Genomic DNA, 27,031 nt, shown 5'->3' on the forward strand with positions numbered 1-27,031 from the left:
GAAATGACACATTCTGGAGTTCTGGGTGAAGGAGTATAAACAATATTCATTAATCTCATAATATTAAAGAAAGAGTAACGATTTTTAATAAATTCAGTTTGATCAGCAGAAATAATTTGGGGTAATACATTCTCCAATCTTGTTGCCAATATTTTAGATAAAATCTTAGAACCCACATTCAACAAAGATATAGGCCTATAAGATGGACATTCAGTAGGATCCTCACCTTTTTTGAGAATTAGGGAAATAGAAGCTCGATAAAAAGATTGTGGTAATTTACCTATAGATACTGCATCTCTAAAAATTCTGCATAGCCAATGAGTCAGTATAGTAGCGAAAAATTTAAAAAATTCTACTATATATCTGTCTGGGCCAGGAGCTTTACCTGAGTGCATCGAAGAAATAGCATTTTTTTATTTCTTCTACTGTAATAGGTACATCTAGTTTTAAACGTTCATTGGATGATAATTTTGGAATATTCAATTTCTTTAAAAATTCATCCATTATAGTGGAGTCATCAGGAAATTCTGATTGACATAGGGAGGTATAAAATTCTTGAAAGGAATTATTTTTCTCATCATGGTCAACCGTCAGAGTACCGTCTTTTTTACGAATCTTAACAATCTGGCGCTTAACCGAAGCCGATTTCAATTAATTAGCCAATAGTTTTCCAGTTTTATCACCATGTATATAGAATTGACTCTTAGTTTTATTTAATTGGCTTTCAATCGAAGATGATAGTAATAAACTATGTTCCATTTGAAGTTCAACTCTGTCTTTGTAAAATTCCTGATTAAGAGCTATAGAATATTTCTTGTCAATTTCTTTGATCTTGTCAACCAGTTTAAGTATTTCATTATTAGTTTGCTTTTTTAATCCAGCAGTATATGAAATAATTTGTCCATGAATATATGCTTTAAAAGTATCCCACAGTGTCCCACTGGAAATTCTCGCTGTAAAATTCATTGTAAAGAAAAAATTAATCTGTTCCTCAATAAAATTAACAATATCCAAATCCTGAAACTAAGTGGTATTAAATCGCCATTGTCTAGAACTAGCAGATGTATCCCTTGACTTAATAGATAGTTTCAACAGCGCATGATCAGGGACAGCAATGGAATCATATTTGCAGTCAATAACAAGTGGAATTAATCGAGAGTCAATATGAAAATAATCGATTCTTGAATAATGATGATATACATGTGAAAAAAATGAGAACTCTTTCTCGTTGAGGTGCAAGAATCTCCAAATTTCTGAGATTCCAGAGTCAATCATAAAAGTGTTAGTAAGAGCAGCCGATTTATTCGGAAGTACTTAATTGGGCATGGATCTATCCATCAAAGGATTTAAACAGCAGTTAAAATCTCTGCCCATAATCAACATATAATCATTTAAATTAGGAAGAGATGTAAAAAGATTCTTAAAAAATTCAGGACAATCAACATTTGGAGCATAAACATTAAGCATAACAACTTTTTTGTTAAATAACAAACCAGTAATTAACAAAAATCTACCATTCAGATCTGAAACTGTATCATGATGCAAAAATGAAATTCACGGAGCTATAAAAATAGAAACCCCTTTTTACTTTGGCCTGTGAATTCAAGTGGTACTGTTAATCCCCAGAACCTAAAAAAAATGCTGATTATCCTCTTTCCGGATATGAGTTTCTTGTACAAAGATAATGTGAGCATTCATCCTATGGAATACTCTAAAAGTTTTCTTCTGTTTAATCGGGTGGTCTAAACCATTTGTATTCCAAGAAACCAAATCAATAATCTTATCCATAGCACTAAAATCGAGCATAAGGTATGTAAAGGGTTAACCAGAATACAAACTCTTGACCCCAGAAGAGGAAAGAAGGTCCAAAGAGGAACCGAAAGTCATGACAATTTGGACATTTTGGTAGTTTTAGGTCAGTCCGTTTAAGGAGAAAAACTAAATTGAAAATAGAAACAAAAATGGGTATTCATTTTTTTTTCTGCAGTTTGAAATGATCAAGATTGATACTGAATAAAATACTACTCATCAGATAATTTTAAACCATTTGGCAAGAGGAATGATGTAACAATTTGTACAGAACTTTATATGACTTCTGAAAGTCTCGAAGTATATCATAACTGATCTTAAAGCATATTTATGATTTGAATATTGACAGATAATGTACATGACAAAATCCTATAAATGTTTCAGTGGTTCAATTTAACATCAGAGAATGCATATGGTATACAACCAGAAATCCTTACTCTTCACGGACATCCATGAAACAGAAAAAAACCCAAAAAATGAATGACAGAAATATCAGAACCCCAAAGCTCCCCCTCTGCCTCCCACACACAAGCACTGGCAAAAGCACCGATACCCCCTTCCTCCACCATGCAAGGAATAGCACAACGCCCAAAGAGACATCAATCTAGAGTCCATCAAGAACTACAGTCCATCCCAACACTAAAGTACCTCAGCAGGTTCTCTCTCTCTCTCTCACCCTTCCCAAGTAATTTGTTTTTACTACTGTTAGTTGTTAACTGAATATCGATCAGGAAAATGAAAAGGAATCTGCTCTATTAAATAGGTGTTTTCTGATCTTTGCCACTTATCTGAGAGGACAATTAGGATCTTGGTTTAAATGTTTCAGCTACTAAAGGGGACTTCTGCCATTTCAGAACTTCAACACTGCACCGCACCTTAGTAAGGTGACAAGACATTCAATCCTTTCAGTCTGTTTTACCATTAATACACAGCTCTTTTGTAACTCCTTTTCACCATTTTAGTTCTCTGGAGGAGTGAGATGGCACTGGAAAATGTTTGCAGGAAAAGCTGGTAAATAGTGCCAATAGCAGTTGCAGGCTGGTGAGATCAGGCTAAGATGCATTGGCTAGAGGATCCACAACTGAATAGACTGTGTCAGTTTGTGAGGAGCTGCAGAAAAGAACTGGTATATTTGTACACAATCTACTGTACCTTCCCACGTTCTACACTCTGCCCCTTATTTTATAATTTGTTCCAATACATAATGGTAACAATTCCCAGTTCATCAGATCCCTGGTACTGCATAGCAAGAGGCCCAAGGATATAACACATAGAACCATCAGCTTGGATGCTGACACTCCACTTTACTCCAGACATCCACCATGCTTACTGCAGTGCGGGCTCATTGATGAACTAATGGTTCCAGATTCCAACATTCAAATTGGCTCTGGAGGTACAGAAATATATTCTTCAGTGTGTTTATTCCGTGTGCATTGAGACATCTAGTTTTACTTCAGCAAAGTCACCCTTCATTCCTCCTTAAAGAAACCCAAGCCTCTATTTTTTGACATCCTATTTTAAGAAGAACCAAAACATTTGTCCAAGTAGTCATGGATCCCATTTCCTCCCACTTCCTCATTGTTTTCAAAGCACCTCCTTATCTCTGATATCCTCCAGGTTTGTAGCCCTCCAAGACAACTGAATTGATTCTCATTCTTGTAAAATTCCTCATTTTTTCTACTCTCCTCCCACTATATAACACATCAAAATAACTGCATTTCTCCAGCTATGGTGTCTTGACTATCCTGGAATCTAATTATTAAGCCATAGCTTTAGGAGGTACTGGAGCCTTAGGTCCCACAGCAGCAGGTTCAGGAACAGTTAAACCCTTCAACTATCATGTCCCCGAACCCCAACTTTGAACTTACTCCACAACCTATGGAGTCACTTTCGAGGATCCTACAACACATGCTTTCAATACTATTTACACCCAGTGGCTTATTACAGGAGGTACCTAATAAATTGGCCACTGAGTGTATGTTCATGGTCTGCTGCTGTAGCCCACCCACTTCGAGGTTCAATGTGTTATATGTTCTGCACCCCACTGTTGTAAAACATGCTTATAATTTAATTTTTAAATTTGGAGATAGGGCACTGAAACGGGCCCTTTTGGTCCAATGAGCTGGCGCTGCCCGGTTATCCCCATGTGACCAATCAAGTTACTAACCCATACATCTTTAGACTGTGGGAGGAAACTGGAGCACTTGGAGGAAATCTACACAGTCACAGGGAGAACGTACAAATTCCTTACAGAAAGCTGTGGGAATTGAAGCCAGATCACTGGCGAAGTAATAGCATTATGCTAACCCCAATGCTACTGTGCCACCCAAAGGAATTTTTTTTTAGTGACTGTGGTGGGAGTTGAACCCCGAATGCTGCTGCTGTAATAGTATTATGCCAGCCACTACACTACATTACTGCCTCAATTTACAGCTTATTTGAGTTACTGTCACTTTCCTGTCAATTTGAACCAGTCTGGCCATTCTCCTCTGACCTCTTGCATTAACAAGGCGTTTTCACCCACTGAAGTGCTGCTCACTGGATTTTTTTTGTTTCTCACATCATTCTCTGTACACGCTAGTGATTGTTGTATGTGAAAATCCCAGGAGATCAGCAGTTTCCGAGTTACTTAAACCACCCCATCTGGCACCAACAATCATTCCATGGTCAAATCACTTAGATCACATTTCTTCCCCATTCTGATGTTTGGTCTGAACAACAACTGAACCTGTTGACCATGCCTGCACGTTTTTACGCATCGAGTTGCTGCCACATGATTGGCTGATTAGATATTGGCATTAATGAGTAGCTGTACTTAATAAAGTGGCTGCTCTTACTTACTAACACTAGAAATTCTGCAGATGCTGAAAATCCAAAGCAATGTATTCAAAATGCTGGAGGAACTCAGCAGGTCGGGCAGCATGCGTGGAAATGAATAAATAATATGTTTTGGGCCAAGACCTTTCTTCAGGATTGGAGAAGGGTCTCAGCCCGAAATGTACCGTTTATTCATTTCCACAAATGCTGCCTGACCTGCGAGTTCCTCCAGCATTTTGTCTGTGTTATTGATTGATTATTGGTGCACAGCTTGTCTCCCTTTGCACAGTGGTTGTTTGTCAGTCATTGTGTGCAGTTTTTCATTGATTCTATTCTGTTTCCTTTTTCTACTGTGAATGCCTGCAAGAAAATGTATCTCAGGGAAGTATATGGTGACAAATACATACTTTGATAATAAATCTACTTTGAACTTTGAAGGTAAGTTTGTACGCTGATGCATACCTTGGCACTGGGCTTCTGTGTGGTTTCAATGCCTGATCTGGATGTTCTTTGGGTGATCATGCTCAGAGACATCCTAAACTTATGGGACTTTGCACTTCAAGGGTATATCATCGCTCAGTTATCCATTGCTCCATGCCAACCAGGCTGGTTTCATTTAGTGGGTGATAAATGTCCAATGACATTTTAGATTGGCAATGAAATTGTTTCATGAAAACTAACCAGACTCTTTTTTTTAAAGCTGTTTGAAAGAAGGTGCTGGAGATGTGGCCTTTGTGAAACACACCACAGTCCCAGGTAGCTAAGTATATTAAAACCATATTACATCCTATTAAAATCTGAGTTATGCAAATCTTACTGTCTACAAAACTCTGCTTACATGTGCAACATTTTGTTAGATTTCTGAGACGTCTTTGACCACATTTGTAATGGTTTGTACTTATCACCATTTCTTTGAGAGTCCGCGGCAAAGCTGCGGCACGCACGCCCAAGGTGTCACGCGCAAAAATTGTGTTCGCACACGGCACGCAGTGCTGCCCCTCCATTCTTTAAACCCACTCACAATAAAGAGATACATGATTATATTTGTTCTCAAATGTGGCAACTAATGATTTTGTACAACCCACGCACAGTGAAATACAAGCCAGATATGAAATATTCATCATTGTTAGTGAAACAACAAAAGACACACTGAGAGCTGTGTATTTATTGTCCTTGTTTTGATTTTTTATGAATATGCACTAAAGCTTATAATTTCATTCATAATTCTTGTTACATATGTATGAGCTTTGATAACAATACTATTTAGAAATGAAGATATTTTTCAATTGTCTTTTAAAAATTAATATTAATAATTTTGGACAGGTTTTCTAAAATAACTCAATTATTTCAATCTGTCTCTGTTACACTTTTATTGATAGTAAAACAATGAATGCATACAAATAAGCTACAGGGATAATCCTTTTTCCTTAAAGTCCATAATTATTGTTACTAATTCATTAATCAATGATAATATCTGCTCAAAATTTCAATGCACAAGTGAGAATCTTTTGGAAGATTATTGCCAATTTGGGCACACATTCTCAAAACAGTTCACCACCTACAGTCTAGACATTGTCCCTTTTTTTCTGAAAGCTTATCAACTAAGCTATCATTTTTTTCTAGCAGTAATTTCAAATATCCAAAATAACATTTACATAATTACTTTTCAAAATTTTTAAAAGTATGCTTTTTACATAGCAATGTTTTATGTGACTTGAATGCTTTCATCAAAAGATTTTGCTTGAAATCCTTGATCTGAATCTGTGCCGGATCTGTGACCTTGTGAACCGAATAGGGATTGTACAATGTGCCTCATCTTTCCATGGAATCTTAGTTAGACGTATTGATGAAGTTTTTCTCTTCAACTACCAGTAGCGTTTAGTTGAAAAACAGTAAGGCAGATCCCAATGCATATACTAAGGCTAAATTTACGTTGATTATATTTTTAACGGGGGGGGGGGTGTGCGTGCGTGTGTGTGTGTGTGTGTGTGTGTGTGTGTGTGTGTGTGTGTGTGTGTATATATAAAATGAGAGATTATTTTTTGTATGAGATATCCAGTTTAGACATGTGTCATAATTTAGAAATTATATCATCACCATACTTTCAAAGTACTATCCTGTCAGTACTATCAGTTTAGTCCTAATTCTCCACTTGGTCACCAGTTTGGACTCCTGTAGAAGAAGCTAATCTGATTTACCGTAAAAGAATCTCATCGCCAATCACTAGGAGAGACTTTACTCTGTTAAGGAACAGAAATATGCTTTGGTTTCCTCCCATGGTCCAATTAGTACCAGTTAGTAGGTTAATTGGTCATCGTAAATTGTTCCGTGATTATGCTAAGGTTAAATAGGTGGGTTACTGGGCAGTGTGGCTCGTTGGGCCAGCAGGGCCTGTTCTGTGCTGTAGCTCTAAATAAATAAAGACACAGACCTCGGTATACGGTTAAACTTTCATTACGTGATCACAGGAACCTGTTGTCTTACGACTCTGACAATGTCAGATTACATCTCAGATTTATACAGTGAATTTTGGGCAATAGCCAACAGCTAAACATACCTTGTCAGCGATTTCCAAAGCATTTGTTAGGTATTTGCAAGTTTACTAATATTCCACACAATGCACAAAATCATAGATACATGTGTACAGTTAGTTCCTCTATTTGCTACTTGCTAGACAATCTCGGAAAAAGGTTAACGATACCTCATCACTGGCATGATCTATGTCTGGCTACTGTTAGGTCGCACAAACAGGGCAGCGTCTGCCTCTTATCCCATCACCCTCGTGATCCAGGTCTTGAGCAATATCCAGTTAGTCAAGCTCGACAACAACATTTAATTTCAAAATTCATCTTAACGTTATAATTTTCTTCCACAATTCCTTATCCAGTAAAATTAGCCATATCTTGTCATATCTCCATTTGTCCTGCAGCTCCTTCTCTGTGGTTTCTCCACCTTAAGTGTGCCAAAGGGCCTACCAGTACTGTTACTTCTGTAATTTTTTAATCTTTGAAGTACATTCCATGGAATTGTTAACATTATGACCATATGCTCAAAATCGCTCAGCACATAACCTTTATTATATAAACTGGGACTGGGTGAAGGGGTTGGGAGTACAAAAACCTTTTCTGTAAAAATGTTTCTGTATGATATTTTGTAGCTGATCTGAAGAATGATTACAGACTTCTTTGTAAGGATGGTACCAGAAAGAACATTGATGACTACAAGAAGTGTAACTGGGCAAGAGTCCCTGCCCATGCAGTAGTGGTGAGAAGTCATCCAGATGATGATGCCAAGAATAACCAGATCTGGAATTTCCTCTCAAGAGCTCAGGTACATGAAATGCACCTTGGGGTTAAATCACTACAGTGAACATCTGTAGTGATTTAACCCCAAGGCTGCAGCTTCCAAATGGGGTCTATCTAACACACAACACCAGATATGCACACACCAGTTAAGGTCTGTGCCATGAAAAGCCTTTTGTTGGATGCTTTGGTACTGGCATGACACCAGTGTGTAGTTGTACCCCTGGCATTCCTTTTAGCTTGCAGTGTCAATACTCAGGTCTGTTAAGTTTTGTAACTTCAAAACATTACACCAATTCAAAGAAGACACTGAGATCAAAAATATGGGAGTAACTTAGAGTTTGCTTTTAGCACGAATCACCTGGTAGCATGATGACGTATCCAATTAATGTGGGTTATACATATTGTATAACCCACAATTAATTATTTAAACAAGAATTCTTAATCAACCAACATATATACAAGATTACTCAAATAGCACTCCTCCCTGCTTAGCTATAAACTCCAGCTCAATACAGATTGCATCTCAATAATATACGCAGTTTAATATACAACTACTATATAATGACATCCACAGCATAGTAAATTTAAATTGTTGCATTCAGGCCTAAAGAGTTAATCACTGTGGAGGTTTTCTTATTCTTGTGGTATAATGACTTTCCTGACAAGGAGATCACTCTGCTTCTCTGGTGAGACTTGTGGCTGTGAAACAATCTCAGGTTCTGGAGCCTCCTCCGTGGTGTTTGTAGCAGTTGACTCTGAGACTGCAGGAACTGGTTCTGACAGCTCTGGGCACCTTTCTTCTCCTTTTCTCTCACGGGATCTACTTCAATCAGTTTCTTCTTCTTTCTCATGTTCCTCCTCTCTTTCATACCATTCTTCTTCTCGTTCACATTCTTTCTCTCCATCTCTTCCCTCCTTTTTCTCCTTCTAGTCTGTGCATCTTAATTTTGGGAAGGTCCATTTGGTTCTCTGGAGCATTCTCTTATTAATCCTTCTACTGCTTCCTTCATGATTTGATCACTCCTCTTTGTTTCCACATCCTCAATATCATCTGATGAATCCTCTGTCTTTGTATCTCCATAGACTCCTTTCCTATCAGCCTTCCATTCGTCCAGCTGGGCTTTGATCTTTGTACCTATTTTTACAAGCAGCTTTTTGTCTTTCACTTAAAGTTCATGCAATAACCTTAATGCATGTAGAGTAGATTCTGGTTCTTTATACTCACAAAAGCTGAATGCTTGCAACTTTACTGAAGCTACTTGAACTCTCTCCCAGCTTAAAACCAAGCCACATTTCACAAGTAATTTCCTAATTAATATATCAGAAGCTTTCTCAGATATGTTGATTACAAAAGTAGTCAGATCACTACTTTTGTCACATTTACACTTCCTCTGAGCAGCATAATCCTTCTTTGGTCCAATATGCGTTCCAACCAGGGGCATGGAAGTTGGCTCCAACACCTGTTTCTCTAGGAAGAGGTGCAGTCGACCTTTTAGGCCGAGACCCTTCGTCCTGACGAAGGGTCTCGGCCTGAAATGTTGACTGTACCTCTTCCTAGAGATGCTGCCTGGCCTGCTGCGTTCACCAGCAACTTTGATGTGTGTTGCTTGAATTTCCAGCATCTGCAGAATTCCTGTTGTTTGTGTCCAACACCTGTTTGTTTTGTTGGGCAATGACTTGTGGTGTACAGCATCGAGACAGTTGTGGTGTCGTCCAGTATTGTTGTTAGTTCACCAGATTCTAGTTACCATGCTTTTTAACACACCAGAAACCCAGTAACTATCCTCCCTTTAAATTTGGAAATTTATTACACCATTCTGAAAAATAAGAGAATTGGAGATATCGCAAGCATGAGGAAACTTTGATGTGTGTTGCTAGAATTGGAGATATTTTGGGGTATCAATTGGAACGACATCCAATAGTACAGTTTGCACTACTGAAGTGTTACTGACTTGAGTGATCTGTGTTAACAGAGTTTTCCTGAAAGTGATGCTTTTATCATAAAAGGTAACAGCTCGGAATTTATAAAAATAGCACTGAGTTTCTAAATATTTTGTTTTATAGGAAAAGTATGGGGAAACTAGTACTGCAGGTTTTAAGCTCTTCCAGTCAACAAAGTATAATCAGAAGAATCTGATGTTTAAAGACTCAGTAGAAAAACTGGTTCGCCTCCCTGATGGAATGGACTACCTACATTATCTCGGCCCGAATTATGTATCTGCTCTAAAGGCCATGAGGAGAGGTAGGATACAATCTGTTGAGAAGTTAAAGTACTTTGGTCATGATCCTTTATCTGACTGGAAGGAAGGAGGTGATGTACAAAGTATAAGAAGGCGGGGGGAAAGTCTAAGAAGGCCCATTTTCCTCCGTTGAATCTGCCTGACCTGCTGAATTCCTCCAGTGCCTTGTATGCTGCAGTGGATGTTGGTTGTCTGATGAATGAAGTTAGGTCATACCTTGGCAACATGCAGTAAACAAGATACAAGGAGAAGAGTAATGCATATATTTATTGAACAAAGGTTACCTCTACGATTGAAAGGAAATCCACTGGTAATCTAATTCTGTAATGCAAGTAATGGTTAGAAATTACTCCTAGCTGAATACACTAGATTAGGGTGACACCTGCGATCACGTCTGGGTACCTATTAAGCCCCTTTAACTAATTTACTTTACTTTATTGTCGCCAAACAATTGATACTAGAGCGTAAATCATCACAGCGATATTTGATTCTGTGCTTCGCGCTCCCTGGAGTACAAATTAGTATGAAGCTTTCATCCACTATCTCCCCTCAATACATCTCTCTGAAAGATTATACTGGAAACAATTAATTCAACAGCCTCATAATTTATCTTCTTAATGTAAGGCTTGAAGAGGTTTATCCTTGGGGTGATTTCAGGGTGTTCAGTGGGTAAGATGATTTTCATTCCAATGGTTAAAGATGAGGATCTGATTTTTGACATACCCATGTGCTAATGTCATTTTACTGTGTGCATCATCACTGGTTCACTTTCTGTATTCAGGGGATCTTCTACACTGTGTAACTATTTTTACAATGGCCTTTACCACTAGGGTCTTTGGGAGGAAATGTAGTTCTTGTTGCTTTGTTATGCCTTTTGATTCTTGAACTTCTGAGTTTGCTAACTTGCATCCTTAGAACATAGAATAATACAGCACAGAAACAGGGCCTTCAGACCACAGTGTCTGTATTGAACACAATGCCAAATTAAACAAAATCTCTTCTGCCTGCAAATGAACTACAAGACCATAAAACACAGGAGCAGAATTAGGGCATCTGGCCCATTGAATCTGCTCTGCCATTCAATCATGGCTGATCCTTTTTTCCTATCCCTCCTCAACCCCAGTTCCTGGCCCTCCTCCCTGTAACCTTTGATATCCCACCATTCCCTGCATACTAATGTATCTGTCTAAATGCCTCTATCATATATGCAACTGCCATTGTCCCTGGTGGCCATTCCAGGCACTTGCCACTCTCCACGTAAAAAACAAATATGCATCTCCTTTAAACTTTCCCTGTCTCAGCTTAAGTGAATGTCTTCTGGTGCTTGAGATTTCTACCCTGGGGAAGAAGATAGATTGTCTATCCAATCTATGCCCTTCATTATTTTATAAACATCTATCAGCTCTCGACTCAGCCTCTGATGCCTCAGAGAAAACAACCCAAGTTTGTCCAACCTCTCCTTCTGGTTCAGGTAGCATCCTGGTAAACCTCTTCTGTATACTTTCCAAAGCTTCAGCATCCTTCCCGTAATGGGGCAACCAGGACTGCACACAGTACTCTAATTGCAGTCTACCTAATGTTTTATTAGATCCAGTATAACCTTCTTGACTGATATTTGATGCCCAACAGTGAAGGCAAGAATGCCATAAGCATTCTTTACCATTCTATATAACAGTGTGCCCACTTTCATGGGGCTATTGACTTGCACCGAAGATCCCTGTATACCTCTATTCTGTTAGAGATCCGGGCATTAATTGTATAATTTCCACTTTCTCATTACCTCACATTTCCCCAGATTAAACTCCATTTTTATACTTGCATCTGAAATTTACATATAGTCCCCTGTACCCTTTGACAACCTATTATTACTGTCCAAGTTCCAACAATCTTTGTGTCATCTACAAAGTTACAAACACCAACCTTGAGGCTCTCCGTTTCTCAAGGTTTACCATGGGTGTTGCATCCTGGCTGTCTTCTTTGTGGCAGTCAGTTGATACGCAAGCCAGGGCAGTACGATGTGGAGAGCAAACTGTTGCCCAAGAGCAGGCTACCCTTCTCCAAGCAGCTGATGAATCCAAAAGAGTAGCAGAGACCTGTAACCTGCCTTTGCCCCTTCTCCTGTCAGTAGAACTGGTTCCACCGGGCTTAGTAGCTAAGCCGCACATGAAGGCCAGAAGCTGGACTTGGTTGTCAGAGGCTATTTGAGATGATTCACCATTGGGTGAGTAGTGGGACCTTATCTCCACTACCTCACCCCAGCACCAGAGGTCCCAGCGTTAATACCTGTCTGTTCATAATGTAGCTGTATTATAGTTTACTGAAAAAGATCGATGGCCTTATCAATTGTTTGTATTACAGAGACCAGTGTTTCAGATGGTGTCAAATTACGCTGGTGTACCATTGGCGAAGCGGAGAAAAGCAAATGTGATAACTGGGCTTCAGCAGTTGACTGTGTGTCAGGTGCCAATGCTGAGCACTGCATCAAACAAATCATGGTAATGGAGCAAAGTCCTACAAAGCATTTGCAACATTTATTTAAATGACCAATTAGATTTATAGAGTTATACATCACGGAAACAGGTCCAACCTAGTCCAACTTGCCCACATTTGGCTCATATCCTTCTAAACTTTTCTTATTCATGTACTGTCCAACTGTCTTTTGGAAGTTGTTATTTTACCTGTCCCAATTACTTTCTCTGGCAACACATTCCATATACGTTCTACCCGCTGTGTAAAAACATTTACCCTGATGTTCCTATTAAATCTTCATCCCTCCCATCTTAAGCCTCTAGTTCTTGATTTCCCAACCCTGGGGAAAAAGATTGTGCATCGGCCCTATCTATGCCCCTCATGATTTTATACAGTTCTGTACAATCAGCTCAATCTCCTATGCTCCAAGGAATAAAGTCCAGCAAGTCCTCAGTCCACCTGAATCAGAACATTTTTCCATTTTCCCCATGTTCTCCAGAAGTACAGAACAACTTACCTCTTTATTGCCCCATTAAGACAGTTCCAAGTTAATCATAAGAGTTTAAATGGAGCAGCTGAATCTCTATTTAAAATAATAACAATTTATTCATTATTTTTTCTGGAATTGCAAGGTTTTAATGACTAGTAAAGGTTGGACTATTGCTCTACTCTCTGGAACCTGTTGGATTTTGAAAAGTTTAGATAGAATTCTGCAGAGGCTCCACTAATCTGTTAAGCATTAATATCCATAAGTTCCAGCACGTAATGTTTAATACTGTAAATATTTCTATTTCTTTCTCCCTTCTTTGTTTGCCCAACTTCCACTATCTATGATTAATGTTTGAAGTATTAACAATCATATTTTATTTGAGGAATCCAAAAAGGGGAAACAAATCAAATGAAAAATAAGAACTTAAAAAATACTTGAAGCAAGCTTTAGGTAGACTTTTGCTGGCTTCCCAATAGGTTGCAGTATGGCAGACCAATCTCCGACACTAACTTCCTTCTCTGAGTTAAGTTCGTTTACAAGACCTTTGCCAAAGATACGCACACTCTCAGTAAGAGATGTAGTAAAGTGCACAGCTCATCATCATTCAGCTTGCATTTTTCAAGACTCATAAGAAACTTCTTGCTCATTTTACGTAACTGCCAAGGAGAATGATCAAATTATTATACCTAAACACAGCAGAGTCTATCTAAAGAAATAGTATATCTCTCACTAGAATGCATTAATTACCCAAACAATAGAAATAAAAACGCTGTAGAAATTTGAAGTAAATTATGCAAATTAGCCACAAGTCAGGGGGCAAATATGATGAAAAACATAAAACTAACATTTGAAATTAATTGAATTTATTTACAAGATCTACAGCTAACAATCAATGCATTTTGAAAGTTAAAAGACAGAAACAATTCAATTAGGGTAGTGTTCCAACTGCAGGAAAAGAGCGGGCAAAGAACTGCACAACTTCTTTGTGTGATCTCAGTGTAGATACAGAAGTTTAGAATTTAATTCCCTTATTGGGTGGGGAAAGTGCTTGGGAAAGGTTTAAAATTCTGTTTGTTAACTGAGCTGAGGCAACACCATCCCCAGAATGGCATCTTTCTTTACTCCACCTTGAAGATGATATTTCTCCCTACAATTAAAGCATTAGATCAGTAGTGCTGTCCTTTGTGATATCCCTGATACAAGTCTTGTCTTTTTAAGTTTTCTTGACATAGCTGATTGCATGACTTAAATTTTCATACAGCCTCTGTAAGCAATGTCCACAGGGTTTCCTTTCTTCACAGGATTTCAAATTCCTTCAAAATGATCTCTCATAAATTTCATTGGTTTAATCTTTCCATATTACTTCCCACTTTTGGGGCTTCTTGATTTGCTCCTTTAACAGAGTTTTTAATGATTAATGCATCAACTTTGTCACCTACAGTTTCTAAGGCAAACCTTTAGTTCTTTCTGAAAATACATGCATGCTTGCAGTCTATCACCCTGACACAACATCAATTTCCCAGCATGATCGTACCCTCCATTTTTCTAAAATCCAATTGTCTGTCTAGGAGTCCCTTAAATATTGTAAAGTATCCATCTCTGCCATCACCTCTAGCATTGCATTCCTCACACTTACCACTCTCCATTTAAAAATTCTGCCTCTGACTCATAGTACCCCCTATACTTTTCTCCAATCACCTAAAAATTATGCTCTCTTGTATTAGCTATTTCCACTCTGGAGAGAAAAAAGCACTGGCTTTTGGCTCTATCTGTGCCTCTTATCATCTTACACAGCTCTATCACGTCATCTCACATCCTCCTTTTACTTAGCTAATTATTTTCTCATTTTATTTATCTCCTGTGATTTCTTTGGGTACCCCCAGTAAATACTGGAAATGGAATGAGAAATCAGCCGATGTGCTGAGCATTTCTAGAATTTTAATTTTAGATTTCTAGCATCTGCAGTTTGGTATTATTTTCTCAGTAAAGCTCCTTGTATTACTTGATTCTCCGTTTGTCTTTCTGAATGGTTTCCCTTTACATCTCTTCTTGTTCTTTAATCACTGGACAGATATTCTGCTAGATTTCCCTTTACATCTCTTCTTGTTCTTTAATCACTGGACAGATATTCTGCTAGATTTCCGATGCTCTGACCTCATACATGGGTCAATGAGACCCTTATAAGAATGTTTTGGAATCGTAGATTGATTACATTTACTATATAACCATTGCCGACTCTCTCTACAACTATACATAAATCAGTGATGTTGGTCAGGCAGTAGTTTTTTCTTCTGCATATCATAATGAATTGTTTTTATGTTTGCTTTCTTTTAATTTTCCCAGACTCAGATGATCTTTCCCATCACCGGTACTAATCGATGGGTTAATACTAATTTGAGTATCTTCTGAGTTCCTTCTTAAATGGATGTGTACATTAGTCACTACTAATCCTCCTGTGTACATAACAAGATTCTAAATATGTGTTATATTGCCTCTGATAAATCTTTCCTCGCTTGTTATAAAATGTAACAATCTAATTTATCTAACACCTCTTCTTTATTTTAAATGTGATTATTGCATTTCTGAAATCATCTCCCGAAGTTCTCTGCCCACAGACACAGCCAAATTTACTACTTCCAATATTTTCAGCTTTTATTCCAGTTTTCCAGCATCTGCCTTTTTTTTAACTTTCCCACTTTTATTCCTTGTTTAACTCTACATTGTTTGCATTGCTTCCATTTATTTAAGTTGGTGTTCTGTTCAGTGATATAATTTTTTAAATTATTCTCTAATTCCTACAACGTACAGTGGATTCTGGTTAATAGGGACACATCTAGATCAGTACATTTTGGTAATTTGACCAGTACAATTAAGCACAATTAGCCAAACCTTTATGGAAATAGTTAAAAAAAGTATAAAAAAGACAAACTACTGTTTAAATGAATACAAATTATGTATTTAATTGAAATACAGAACAAATTAGATCACTACCAATACTACTAGAGTACTGATAGCTATCGCTAGAGGAATTCATCCCTGTATGGGGTTTCCAGGGAGGGGTAGTACCTCTGGTAAGGGATAGCTAACAGTGTTTAAAAATAGTTCACTCTAAGCTCGGCATAGTGCCTAATGGCCACACAAGTTCAAGCAACTGCTACGAGTTGGAAATCATTTAACAGCAGTCTCCTGTCCCAATTAAGCAATATAGTGTCCTAATTAACGAATGGAATCCGAGCTATTTTCTCGATTTTTTTTGTTCTTTAAGAATTTTCCCAAATAAGCAGCTGCCCCGATTAACTGATGGCCCAATTTAACCAGAATTCACTGTATGTATTTTTAAAAAATCAGTGTGTGTTGGTCTTTTAACATCCTTCCCATTCCAGCCCCATTATCTGTATTCCCGTTCTAAAGTTTTAACAAAGTACAGTACTTCTTCCAATCTGATATCAGTTTTAGTTATGGTACAGATATGATCTCCAAGACAATATCTAACCTTAACTTGTTCAATTACTTTTTGTATCTTATATAAAAGTCATGTGCTCCTGAACAATCTCTTCTTTGGAGAGCTTATAGAAGTCCCAAAAACTGATAACTAAAATCAGCAGGCCACTTGGCAAATCCAAAAAATTTGTTATTGGTGGTCAGTGACAGAGCATTAATACATGAGGGACATAGCTGGACTTTCTCAATACTGTCTATAATGAATGACTGGCTTTATGTACCAAGTACAAATATGGAAGTTTATGGTCTGGGAGGGAGGGGAGGAGGGTGGTGTGTGGATGGAGGTGGGAGGTAGTGTTTAGAGAGAGAGAGGGAGAGATAGGGAGATTGAATGAAGAGAAGGTCAGTAAGTAAAGGAGAGAGAGGAGAAAGAAAGACCTGCAGACAAACTAAGTATCCCTTTGGTTGCAGTTTGGCAGTGCTGATGCAGTGACCCTTGATGGTGGCCAGATTTACCTTGCAGAAAAGTGTGGTCTTGTTGCAGTTATGGCAGAGTACTACGACAAAAGTAAGTTTTCTGCATGAAATTTTAAATTATTAACTTCTCCCGGGCTCAAATAACTTGTGGCATGATTTGACTCCTTGTATGGAGGATCTCTAATCCTCAGTTTACACAATCCAAGCTCATTTTCTTTGAAAACCTAGTTTCAAAAAGGAGAAACTTTTGCAAGGATGTTACTGCTTTGGACGGATAATCTTCATGAAAGGATTTTCATGTGTCATGTTATTGTGAGCCTAGGCACAGTTGTCTAAAACCTTCTATAGGGACCTCTACCTGCTAAAGAACTTCATTCCCTTATTGTCTGTTGTTGATTAGGTGCTGTAAATGTTAGATATTCATAGAATTGGCACAAAGTTATGTTAGTTCTCCTACAGCCTACCGTATGTACAAAGAAAAATATTTAATGCTTTGGGTCTCAGACCCCTCTTCATAACCGGCAAATGTATATATGAACGTTTATGTGTTCCAGGCCATTATTTGTCAATCATTTAAAATTACACTACTTCTTTCCTTCTAACAGAAAATCACGCCCCATGCAGAAATGTGGCAACTGCAGGAAATCCACGTAAGTATTAAACATTTACTTCCCTGGCACTTCTCATTCATTTTCATAGAGACTGGGTTTGGTCAGCATTGAAAAAATGCTACTCTGCCATCTATTAAGGACATCAATGTCTACAGATATAGAGCAGGACAGCGTTACTGAGGAAAATGATCAGTAATGATCTTATTGAATGAGAGAGCAGGCATCAGGGATCAGGAATCATCCCTGTTGAAGATGGCAGAGTTAGTCATTGAAACGTCAGTTAAATCAATACCTGTTCCTGGCTGGAAGCTCGAGAAGAGTTCATTCGTTACTGTACCAAGTTTCGTTGCTACCTTAAAATCTCACACTTACCTTTGACCCGATTAGTCCTACCTTACATACTGCACCATACATACTACTCTGTATAAAACCCCTGGTCTTACTCGCAGTCCTCTGAAGGCCAAGACCCAACTTCTTGACCTACCGATACACTAGACCTCATCCACCTTGAGCCTCCTTTCATCCTCTCAGCCAACAGAGCTCCAGGTTTGTACTGGAGTGGAGTCCCAAGTCTTGCTGATACAATCCTGATTACCATCTGTCATCTTTGGCCTTCTACAATTACTCTATCTTTATGAACTCATCATAAACTATGACCATTCCTTTACCCCACAAACACCCAACTCTTGACCCAGGTATACACATTGATCTAAACCCATCACCTTCCTCCCCAAACCTCAGTACAATCATAGATCATTCCTACAGCACTCTTCTCTGCCTCCCTCAGTACAGAAACCAGTCAAACTGCTGCCTTCCACTTGTCTAAATTCTTCCAAAACATGTTCTTGGTCCAAATCTGCCTTGGGTGGTTTCAAGCCCAGCTGCAAAAGGTAGAGGGTTGGATTTAGAGCTAGCACCCCATCCTATAAATAACCAGTGCTACAGAGTCACCAGCAGAAGCTCTAAAGACCTCATTCTTGAGAGAGAAAGGATACAGCAAGAAGATGGGCTACATTTGGAGACAACGTGAAAGACTGGCAGAGGACTGAGGACTCCAGTGAGCTCCTGTTGGTGGCCTTTGCCCCAGGAAGGGGTGATGGGTTTTAGAAGAAGATGTTCTTGGTACAAACCAATACACTCATGTTCTGAAAATATGCAAATGTTATTTGCAATATCATGCTCACAATTGAATCAGATGCACTATATTTCCTATATATATGCCACAAAAGTTAACACCACAGAAGAAAATTGTCCAGCACATCAATACTCGTTCTGCTCTTTGCTGGAACAATCCAAATCCAATTCCAGTGCCTTGCCCACAAAGCTGACACATTGCTCTACTTTAAATATGTATATTTGTTTCTTGTTGAGACTAATACAAATTATTAATCTTCTAATAGCCTCTTACTATGCTGTGGCTGTTGTGAAAGATCAAAGCCTGACCTGGGCCAAACTGAAGGGGAAAAAGTCCTGTCACACAGCTATTGGCCGCACTGCAGGGTGGAACGTTCCCATAGGAACCTTGGTTAAAGAGGGAAAAATCAAAGCCTGTGACATTTATAATTGTAAGTATGATTCAATTCTTTTTCTCCCTTGGAAAACTTTAGATCGATTGAAATAATGTTTTTTTTCTAATATTGCAGGGCATAATAAATAAATCTTCTTCCTGCCACTTGCTTTCTTGTCCATTGATGGTACTTTCTGGTTCTTATTTATTTTTCACTTCTATGTGCTTCTTGCACACTCTGTCCTTTCAACTTTTGAACATTGTTTTTGTTTCTAATGCTTCTAAAAACTTCTGCTTCATGTCTGTTTCCAACTGTCACCATTTCATTCATCCTTCTTTACAACCTCAAAACACCAAGCCACAGGTCTCCTTGTCATAGATGTGATTCTGGACTTGCCAGGCCATAGCTAGTAGAAGAACAGTTTATTTCACTGGTGGTAGACATCTCTTCTACTAAGCAAACTTAGGGTTTGTATACAGGATGAAGGACTTCAATCCTGTGTAGAACTACACTGAGAGTTCCATGCTAGAGATTTCATGAAGGATGAGTCATACCAACTACTGAGACCATAGAAGCTGTTTGATCATAATGTAATTGCTGACCTTAATGTTGTCGGAGTGGGGACGCAGTGGTGATAAGCTCCCACTACCTATTAAATGCTTCCATTGGCCTGTGTCTCAAAAAGCCTCTGACAACCAAGTCACCTCCTAGCTTTCCCTTGTGGCTTAGCTACTAAGCCCGGCAGAACCATTTCTATTCACAGGTGAATGGGCAAAGCTGGGTTACTCGTGCCTCATTGCGGGCGGATGGGGCTTGCCAGCTCATCTAGGAGAAGGAAAACTCTGTTGTCAAACAGCCACTGCCTTGTGGCTGTACCTACTTACGGGGTAAGCTTTGGGAGTAAAAGCTCCAGGAAAAATCCGAATCTGGAGTTCCTACGTTCAGCTGAATGTTAACTGGCAACTTCAACAATGTCTCTGGTGCCAAACTGTATCAATCTCTGCCGATCCTTTGGATTCATCAGCTGCGTGGAGAGGGGGAGTCTGCTGCATGGGCAACAGCTTGCTTTCCATATCATACTACCCTGGCTTGTGTGCTGGATTGTGTATTGACTTCAATGCAGACAGCTAGGATGTAACATTCATGGCTGACCCAGACTAATGGAGGGCCTTAAATTCCAAACTCCAGACTAGCATGTTCAGTTCTTCAAAAAGGGACATTTCTACCTCCACCACCCTTTCAGTCAATGATTTCTAGATAACCCATTGTTCATTATGTTTTTCTTTCCTCTCAAATCCCTTTCTAACAGTTGCTTTAAATCTATGCTATTTCCTAGCTTTTGTCCTCTCTGCTATGGTCCTGTGTGTTCACGCCATCTAGGCCTCTTGTAACTTTATGCCCCTCCAGTTTCACCTACCTTAAAGAAAACAGTCTTTCTTGCAATCTGTCCTCATAACTATAGTATTCTGATGCCAGCAAGTGCTATGAACTGAACAGAACTACATAGAGAACTCTGGCCATGCTCTAATGTACACAGTTCGGGAATAAATCCTGTGTCCTTGTACTTATGCTTTGACTATAAGTAGCAGACATCTTCTATGCATTTCAGAATAACTCCATCCACCTGTTTTGACTCATCTTCAGGGCAAAGAACATATACTCCAGGTTTCCTCGATTTCTTTACACTTTGTATCCTCCGTTTATCAAGCAAACCCTTCCCTAGATTTCCTTCCCATAATGCTTTACCTCACACTTTAAATTGAATTCTATTTTATGCTCACCTAACTAATCCATTGATATCTTCAATACAGAACATTTTTGCTCACTACTAACCATACTAATTGCTACCATGCAACCATACCAAACTTCTTAATTGCCATCCCTACATTTAAATCAAAAATATGTACATTGATACAACTACAAGCATGGGGAAAGCAATAAATGCTCAACACGTCATGGCATCCCACCCTCCAGTCTTTGAATCTCACATTAACCAATACCTGTTGCTTTCTCTATCGAAGCTAACTTTTAAACTAACTTGTCACTTGCCCAGGTAACACAAGGGATTCTACCTTCTTCATCAATCTGCCTTGTGGGTATTTGTCAAATGCCTTACCATCAATTGTTTTTTAGACAATGAGATAGTGCTGAGTATTCAATGTTTGGAAATTAACATTACATTCTGAGTTTAGACACAGAATGATGTGCTTTGGTTGACAACATGAAGTTGAAGAAGGTTCACAAATTTAGTAATATTATCAGCTACTCTGCCTACCTTGAAACTTACAATCTAGCTGCCTGATTTGATATTTTTTCCAACACTTGTTTCAATACATGCCATATCTATAATTTGATTCATTTGGTATGCTGCTCAACCCTTAGCCTTGAGCACACTAGTATAGTCAGCTATGTACTGATATTGGAAGATGAATGCAGCACGTAGCAAATGCTAGGTTCTGGGGCATAGGCACACCCCTAGAAAGGAGCTAGGAAGTTCAAAGTTTAAAGTAAAATTTCTTATCAGAGTACATACATGTCACCACATACAACCCTGACACTTTTTTCCTGTAGTGACCCTGTATTTAGCAAACCTATAGAAGAGTATCTATAAATGCCTTGATTAGAAAATTATTGGAGTTATGAAATCTTACATGATGACTGAAATCAAAAGTTGGAACTTTTACCCTGAAAAGGATTTGCTCTTGGTATTGGTATGATCAAGTGTTAAGATCAGATTGGGCAACAATACCCATGTGACCTTATAGACCAATCAGCAATATTAGAAGTTGATATCATTTGCCGACAAATTACTTTCAAGATTATGTTTCAGATGACGGTTAGTTTTAAAAATATTAAAATTCATCAGAAAAGATTGCTTGCCAAAGGAAGCGGTAAAAGACAGGTGAACATCATTTAGAAGACACGTGGACTGGTACAATGGATAGGAAGGGATTTACAGGCAAATAGGACTGGCATTGCTGGGCATCTTGGTCAGCATTGACAAGTTGGGCTGAAGGGACTGTTTTTCTGCTGTATGTTTTGATGACTCTATTGCTCCTGAGCAGAATGCTTTGGGTCGAGATTCTTGAGATCATTATTCCACAGTAGGAGCAGAATCATTTTCCAGCCAGGCATGCAGTCTTTACCTGATTATATTGAGTGATTTTCTCTTGGAGAAAAGGAAACAATGAAACTATCCATAAACACATGAGATTCTGCAGATGCTGAAAATCCAGAGTCCACACACACACACAAACACACACACACACACACACACACAAAGCTGGAGGAACTCAGCAGGTCAGGAGGGGAATAAAGAGTTGACATTTTGGGCCAAGAACCTACATTAGGACTGGAAAGTAAGGGGCAAGAAGCCAGAATAAGAATGGAGAGAGGAAGGAGTACAATCTAGAAGCTGATAGGTGAAGCCAGGTGAGGGGGAAAGTAGGTAGGTGGGTGGGAAGGGGAGGGATGAAGTGAGAAGCTGGGAGGTGATAGGTTGAAAAGATAAAGGGCTGACGAAGAAATCTGATAGGAAAGGAGAGGGAAGGAGGAGGGGCATTAGTGGGAGGTGATCGGCAGGTGAGGAGAAGAGAAGGGGTAAGACGGCAGCCAGAATAGGGAATGGGAAAACAGAAGGAGAATGGAGGAGAAATTATCGAAAGTTAGAGAAATTACTGGAAGTTAGAGAAATCAATGTCCATGCCACCAGGTTAGAGTCTACGCAGCCGAACATGAGGTGTTGCTCCTCCAGCCTGAGAGAGACATCATTGTGGCAGCAAAGGAGGCCATGGACCAGCATGTCAGAATGTGAATGAGAAGTGGAATTAAAATGGTTGACCACTGGGAAACCCTGCTTGTTGTGGACTAAGCAAAGGTGCTCAGCTTTCAGGTGTTGGAGCTCAGAATGACATGTTGCTACACCATGGCCCAAAAGGATCCAGTAAGGAAGCCATGTGAACTTTCAACGGGTGTATGCTCACCAGCCTTTCCGTGCATGCGTCTTGTTAGATTCCTCAAGAAGCCCTTGGCACTATTGCAGTAGGGAGGTGAAATTTTGTTTCAAGCTGGTTGGTTTGCATTCCTCTCCAAATTGTGTTTCCAACTGGAATTGGGCTCCCCTCTTTGTGAAATCCACTAAAAATAAGAACTTCAGATTGCTTTCCCTCTCAGCTGAATGCAACTGCTTATTAACAGCAAAGTACACAAATAGGATTGTCAGTGATAGGCAAATTAATAGTTTTAAAACCATTTTATTGACTGGGAAAATTAACCCATTTTCTTTTTGACCAAAGCTTCATATTTCAGTGCAAGCTGTGCTCCAGGGGCAGCTAAGATTAATCCCAGACTGTGTTCCCTGTGTATCGGTTTGAAAGACGAATTAGATAAGGAAAATAAATGTGCTGCTAACAGCAATGAGCGCTACTTCAGCTACAGTGGAGCCTTCAGGTATAGTACTAAATTTTCACCTATTTGATATGCAGTTGTGTTAAAATTAACAATCGTCAATTATTCTGTTACTTAAATTTCCTTCGTAGTTATCAAACATGCTCATAGTTTTAACTCAATTAGGGACCAAAGAGCTGAATTTTGGAACAATACGCACAAAATGCTGGAGAACCTTGGTAGGCCAGGCAGCATCTATGGAAAAGAATAAACATTTGACGTTTCAGGCAACACCTTTCATCAGGTCCTGATGAAGGGTCTCGGCTGGAAACGTTGACAGTTTTCTCTTTTCCATAGATGCTGCCTGGCCTGCTGAGTTCCTCCAGCATTTTGTGTGGGTTGCTCGGATTTCCAGCATCTGCAGATTTTCGGAAGTGCAGTGTGAGTGGCAAACCTTGACATCATGGCAACATTTTACTAAGTGTGTCATCAAGGACACTTGTTAATCTGAAATCAGTGGGTACACTGAAGGAAGACTCCAATGGCTGGAGTTACACCTCATGCAGTTATAGTTATTGGAGATTGATAATCTCAGTCCTGTGATTTCAGAATAAGAGGTCCTCGTGACAGTGCCCTAGGCTCAACCATTTTTCTTCATCTACTTCATCAATGACTTTCCTTCCATTGTGTAGTTAGAGTGGGAATGTTTGCTGATAATTGCACAATACTGAACTACATTTGCAAATCTTCAGCAATGGCAGAAATTCATGCCTGCAAGCAGCAAGATCTTGACAATGTTTGGACATGAAATGATATGTGGCGAGTAACGTTCGTAACATCGACTTGCCAAGCAATGGCCATCTTGAACAAAGAAAGGGTATTAGCACTTACACTTGGCATTTAATGGAATTAACATCACCAAGATCCCCACCAATACATCCCGAGAGTTCACCATTGATCACGGTTTCAATTGGACCAGTCAGATAGATTGGCTTACAAAAATGGAAAGGACACAGGAATCATTTTGTATTTTCCCTCTCCAGTTTTTTTCTACCTGCTTCTGCTAGTGTTGATTGTCAATCCATAGCCATTGACAGTCAATGCCTTCAGAAGTGGGCATGGAAAATATTAAGAAAGCTCTTTTCTTTGTAGATAAATTGTGGTATATCAAAAGAGGGAATTATTTATTTGCAAATCAGAACACTTAAACAATATTCACGCTAGGCTAGACACTAATGACTACAGTTCAGCGATATGCTTTGATCATTTTGCATTGTTTTTGTTCAAATTGTGTTCTTTCTTGGCTATAATTTTTGAGAATAATGTCTATTAACAATTTGCAAAAGTTGTTTATCTTGTGAATGCTGCTTATCTGATGCTATCTGCCCCTGATGCTGCAGCAGATAAATTCTTCATCGCACCTGTGCATACTTTGAATTTTGACTTTGTTTACTTACAAGCTTCTACTCCAGACAACATATTTAACTCAGACTCCCTTACCACCTAATAATCATATCCAACAGATTCACAGTATGTCCATATATATTAATTATTTGTTTAAATCTCTTTCAGGTGCCTTGTGGAGGCAGGTGATGTTGCTTTTGTTAAACATACAACTGTGCTGGAGAATACTGATGGTACGTGTGACTTCATGTGCAACATGAACATAACAAAATAGTGGGATTAGTAACTGCGAATCCTGGAGTAGCAATCCAGGGGCCTGAGTTCAAATCCCACCATGACACTTCTGAAATTTAAATTTAACTTATGGAATTTTTAAAGGCAAGTCACGGTGACCACTAACATGGCTGATTCTTAAATAACCCAACAATGGCAATTAGGAATGGGAAATGAATGTTGGCCTTTCCAGTGATGCACAGATCCTAAATATTGCAACCCTTTGTTAACGTTTTTTCCGTATTAAGTAAGTTAAATCCCTTACACATTTTCTATATAGTCTTCATGTTACTGCCTTATTCTATCATTAGCAAACTTTGATGCAATATGTTCAGTCTCATTTTTAATACATTTTTTGCACTACCAGAATCTGTCATATAACCCACCTCTACCTGAGATTTAAAATTTCAAAGCCTATTCCATAATGACCACTGTAATTTTCTAAAGATTCCCATTTGGAGGAAGAACAGAAGATACACAATTACATTAGATTGTGCTGCTGAATATTATTATGTCAAATTATGCTGGCTTCATTATTCACATCTGTACCTCACTCAGGAAGGATACGTTGTACTGCTCATGGCTATAAAACTAAAATCCTTAGTGATAGCTAGGTGGTCATGAAAGTTTTTTGAATGGTTGAGAACCATACAGTTTTTGACAGCTGTTAAATCATAGATACTTAATCAGTCCTAGTTGCTTTAATGAACAAGAAAGGTGCCTTGCTACTTCCTTGTGTTCCTACCATGCTTGAGAACAATTGCCTGGAATCAGAATCAGAATCAGGTTTATCATCACTGTCATGTGGCGTGAAATTTGTTAACTTAGCAGCAACAGTTCAATGCAATACATAATCTAGAAGAGAAAAAAAAACAAATAATAATAAATGAATAAGTAAATCAATTACAGTATACATATAGTGAATAGATTAAGAAATGTGCAAAAAACAGAAATACTGTATATTAAAAAAAGTGAGGTAGTGTCCAAGGGTTCAATGTCCATTTAGGAATCGGATGGCAGAGGGGAAGAAGCTGTTCTTGAATCACTGAGTGTGTGCCTTCAGGCTTCTGTACTTCCTACCTGATGGTAACAGTGAGAAAAGGGCATGCCCTGGGTGCTGGAGGTCTTTAATAATGGACGCTGCCTTTCTGAGACACTGCTCCCTGAAGATATCCTGGGTACTATGTTGGTTAGTGCCCAAGATGGAGCTGACTAGATTTACAACCCTCTGCAGCTTCTTTCGGTCCTGTGCAGTAGTCCCCTCATACGAGACAGCGATGCAGCGTGTCAGAATGCTCTCCACAGTACATCTATAGAAGCTTTTGAGTGTATTTGTTGACATACCTTATCTCTTCAAACTCCTAATGAAGTATAGCCACTGTCTTGCCTTCTTTATAACTACATAGATATGTTAGGATCAGTTTAGATCCTCAGAGATCTTGACAGCCAGCAACTTGAAACTGCTCACTCTCTCTACTTCTGATCCCTCTATGAGAATTGGTATGTGTTCCTTCATCTTACCCTTCCTGAAATCTGCAATCAACTGTTTCATCTTACCGATGTCGAGTGCCAGGTTTTTGCTGCAGCACCACTCCACTAGTTGGCATATCTGACTCCTGTACACCCTCTTGTCTCCACCCAAGATTATACCAACAACAGTTGTATCATGAGCAAATTTATAGATGGTATTTGAGCTATGCCTAGCCACACAGTCATGTGTATACAGAGAGTAGAGTAGTGAGCTAAGCACACACCCCTGAGGTGCACCAGTGTTGATCATCAGCGAGGAGAATATGTTATC

At 38.9% G+C, this 27,031-nt stretch overlaps 1 protein-coding gene across 1 annotated transcript in view; it reads left to right on the forward strand.

Annotated features, from left to right (window-relative positions):
• Positions 1-27,031, forward strand: part of LOC134345965 (uncharacterized) — a 130,200-nt gene that overhangs the window by 17,033 nt on the left and 86,136 nt on the right. The window contains exons 6-14 of the mRNA XM_063047309.1: positions 5,327-5,382; positions 7,784-7,956; positions 9,996-10,173; positions 12,530-12,666; positions 17,043-17,139; positions 17,654-17,698; positions 19,060-19,224; positions 23,463-23,616; positions 25,126-25,190. Coding sequence (XP_062903379.1) covers positions 5,327-5,382; positions 7,784-7,956; positions 9,996-10,173; positions 12,530-12,666; positions 17,043-17,139; positions 17,654-17,698; positions 19,060-19,224; positions 23,463-23,616; positions 25,126-25,190 — 1,070 coding nt within the window. The remainder of the gene's footprint in view (positions 1-5,326; positions 5,383-7,783; positions 7,957-9,995; positions 10,174-12,529; positions 12,667-17,042; positions 17,140-17,653; positions 17,699-19,059; positions 19,225-23,462; positions 23,617-25,125; positions 25,191-27,031) is intronic.

This window comes from Mobula hypostoma, chromosome 4, assembly GCF_963921235.1.
Source record: "Mobula hypostoma chromosome 4, sMobHyp1.1, whole genome shotgun sequence".
Lineage (NCBI taxonomy): Eukaryota > Metazoa > Chordata > Chondrichthyes > Myliobatiformes > Myliobatidae > Mobula > Mobula hypostoma.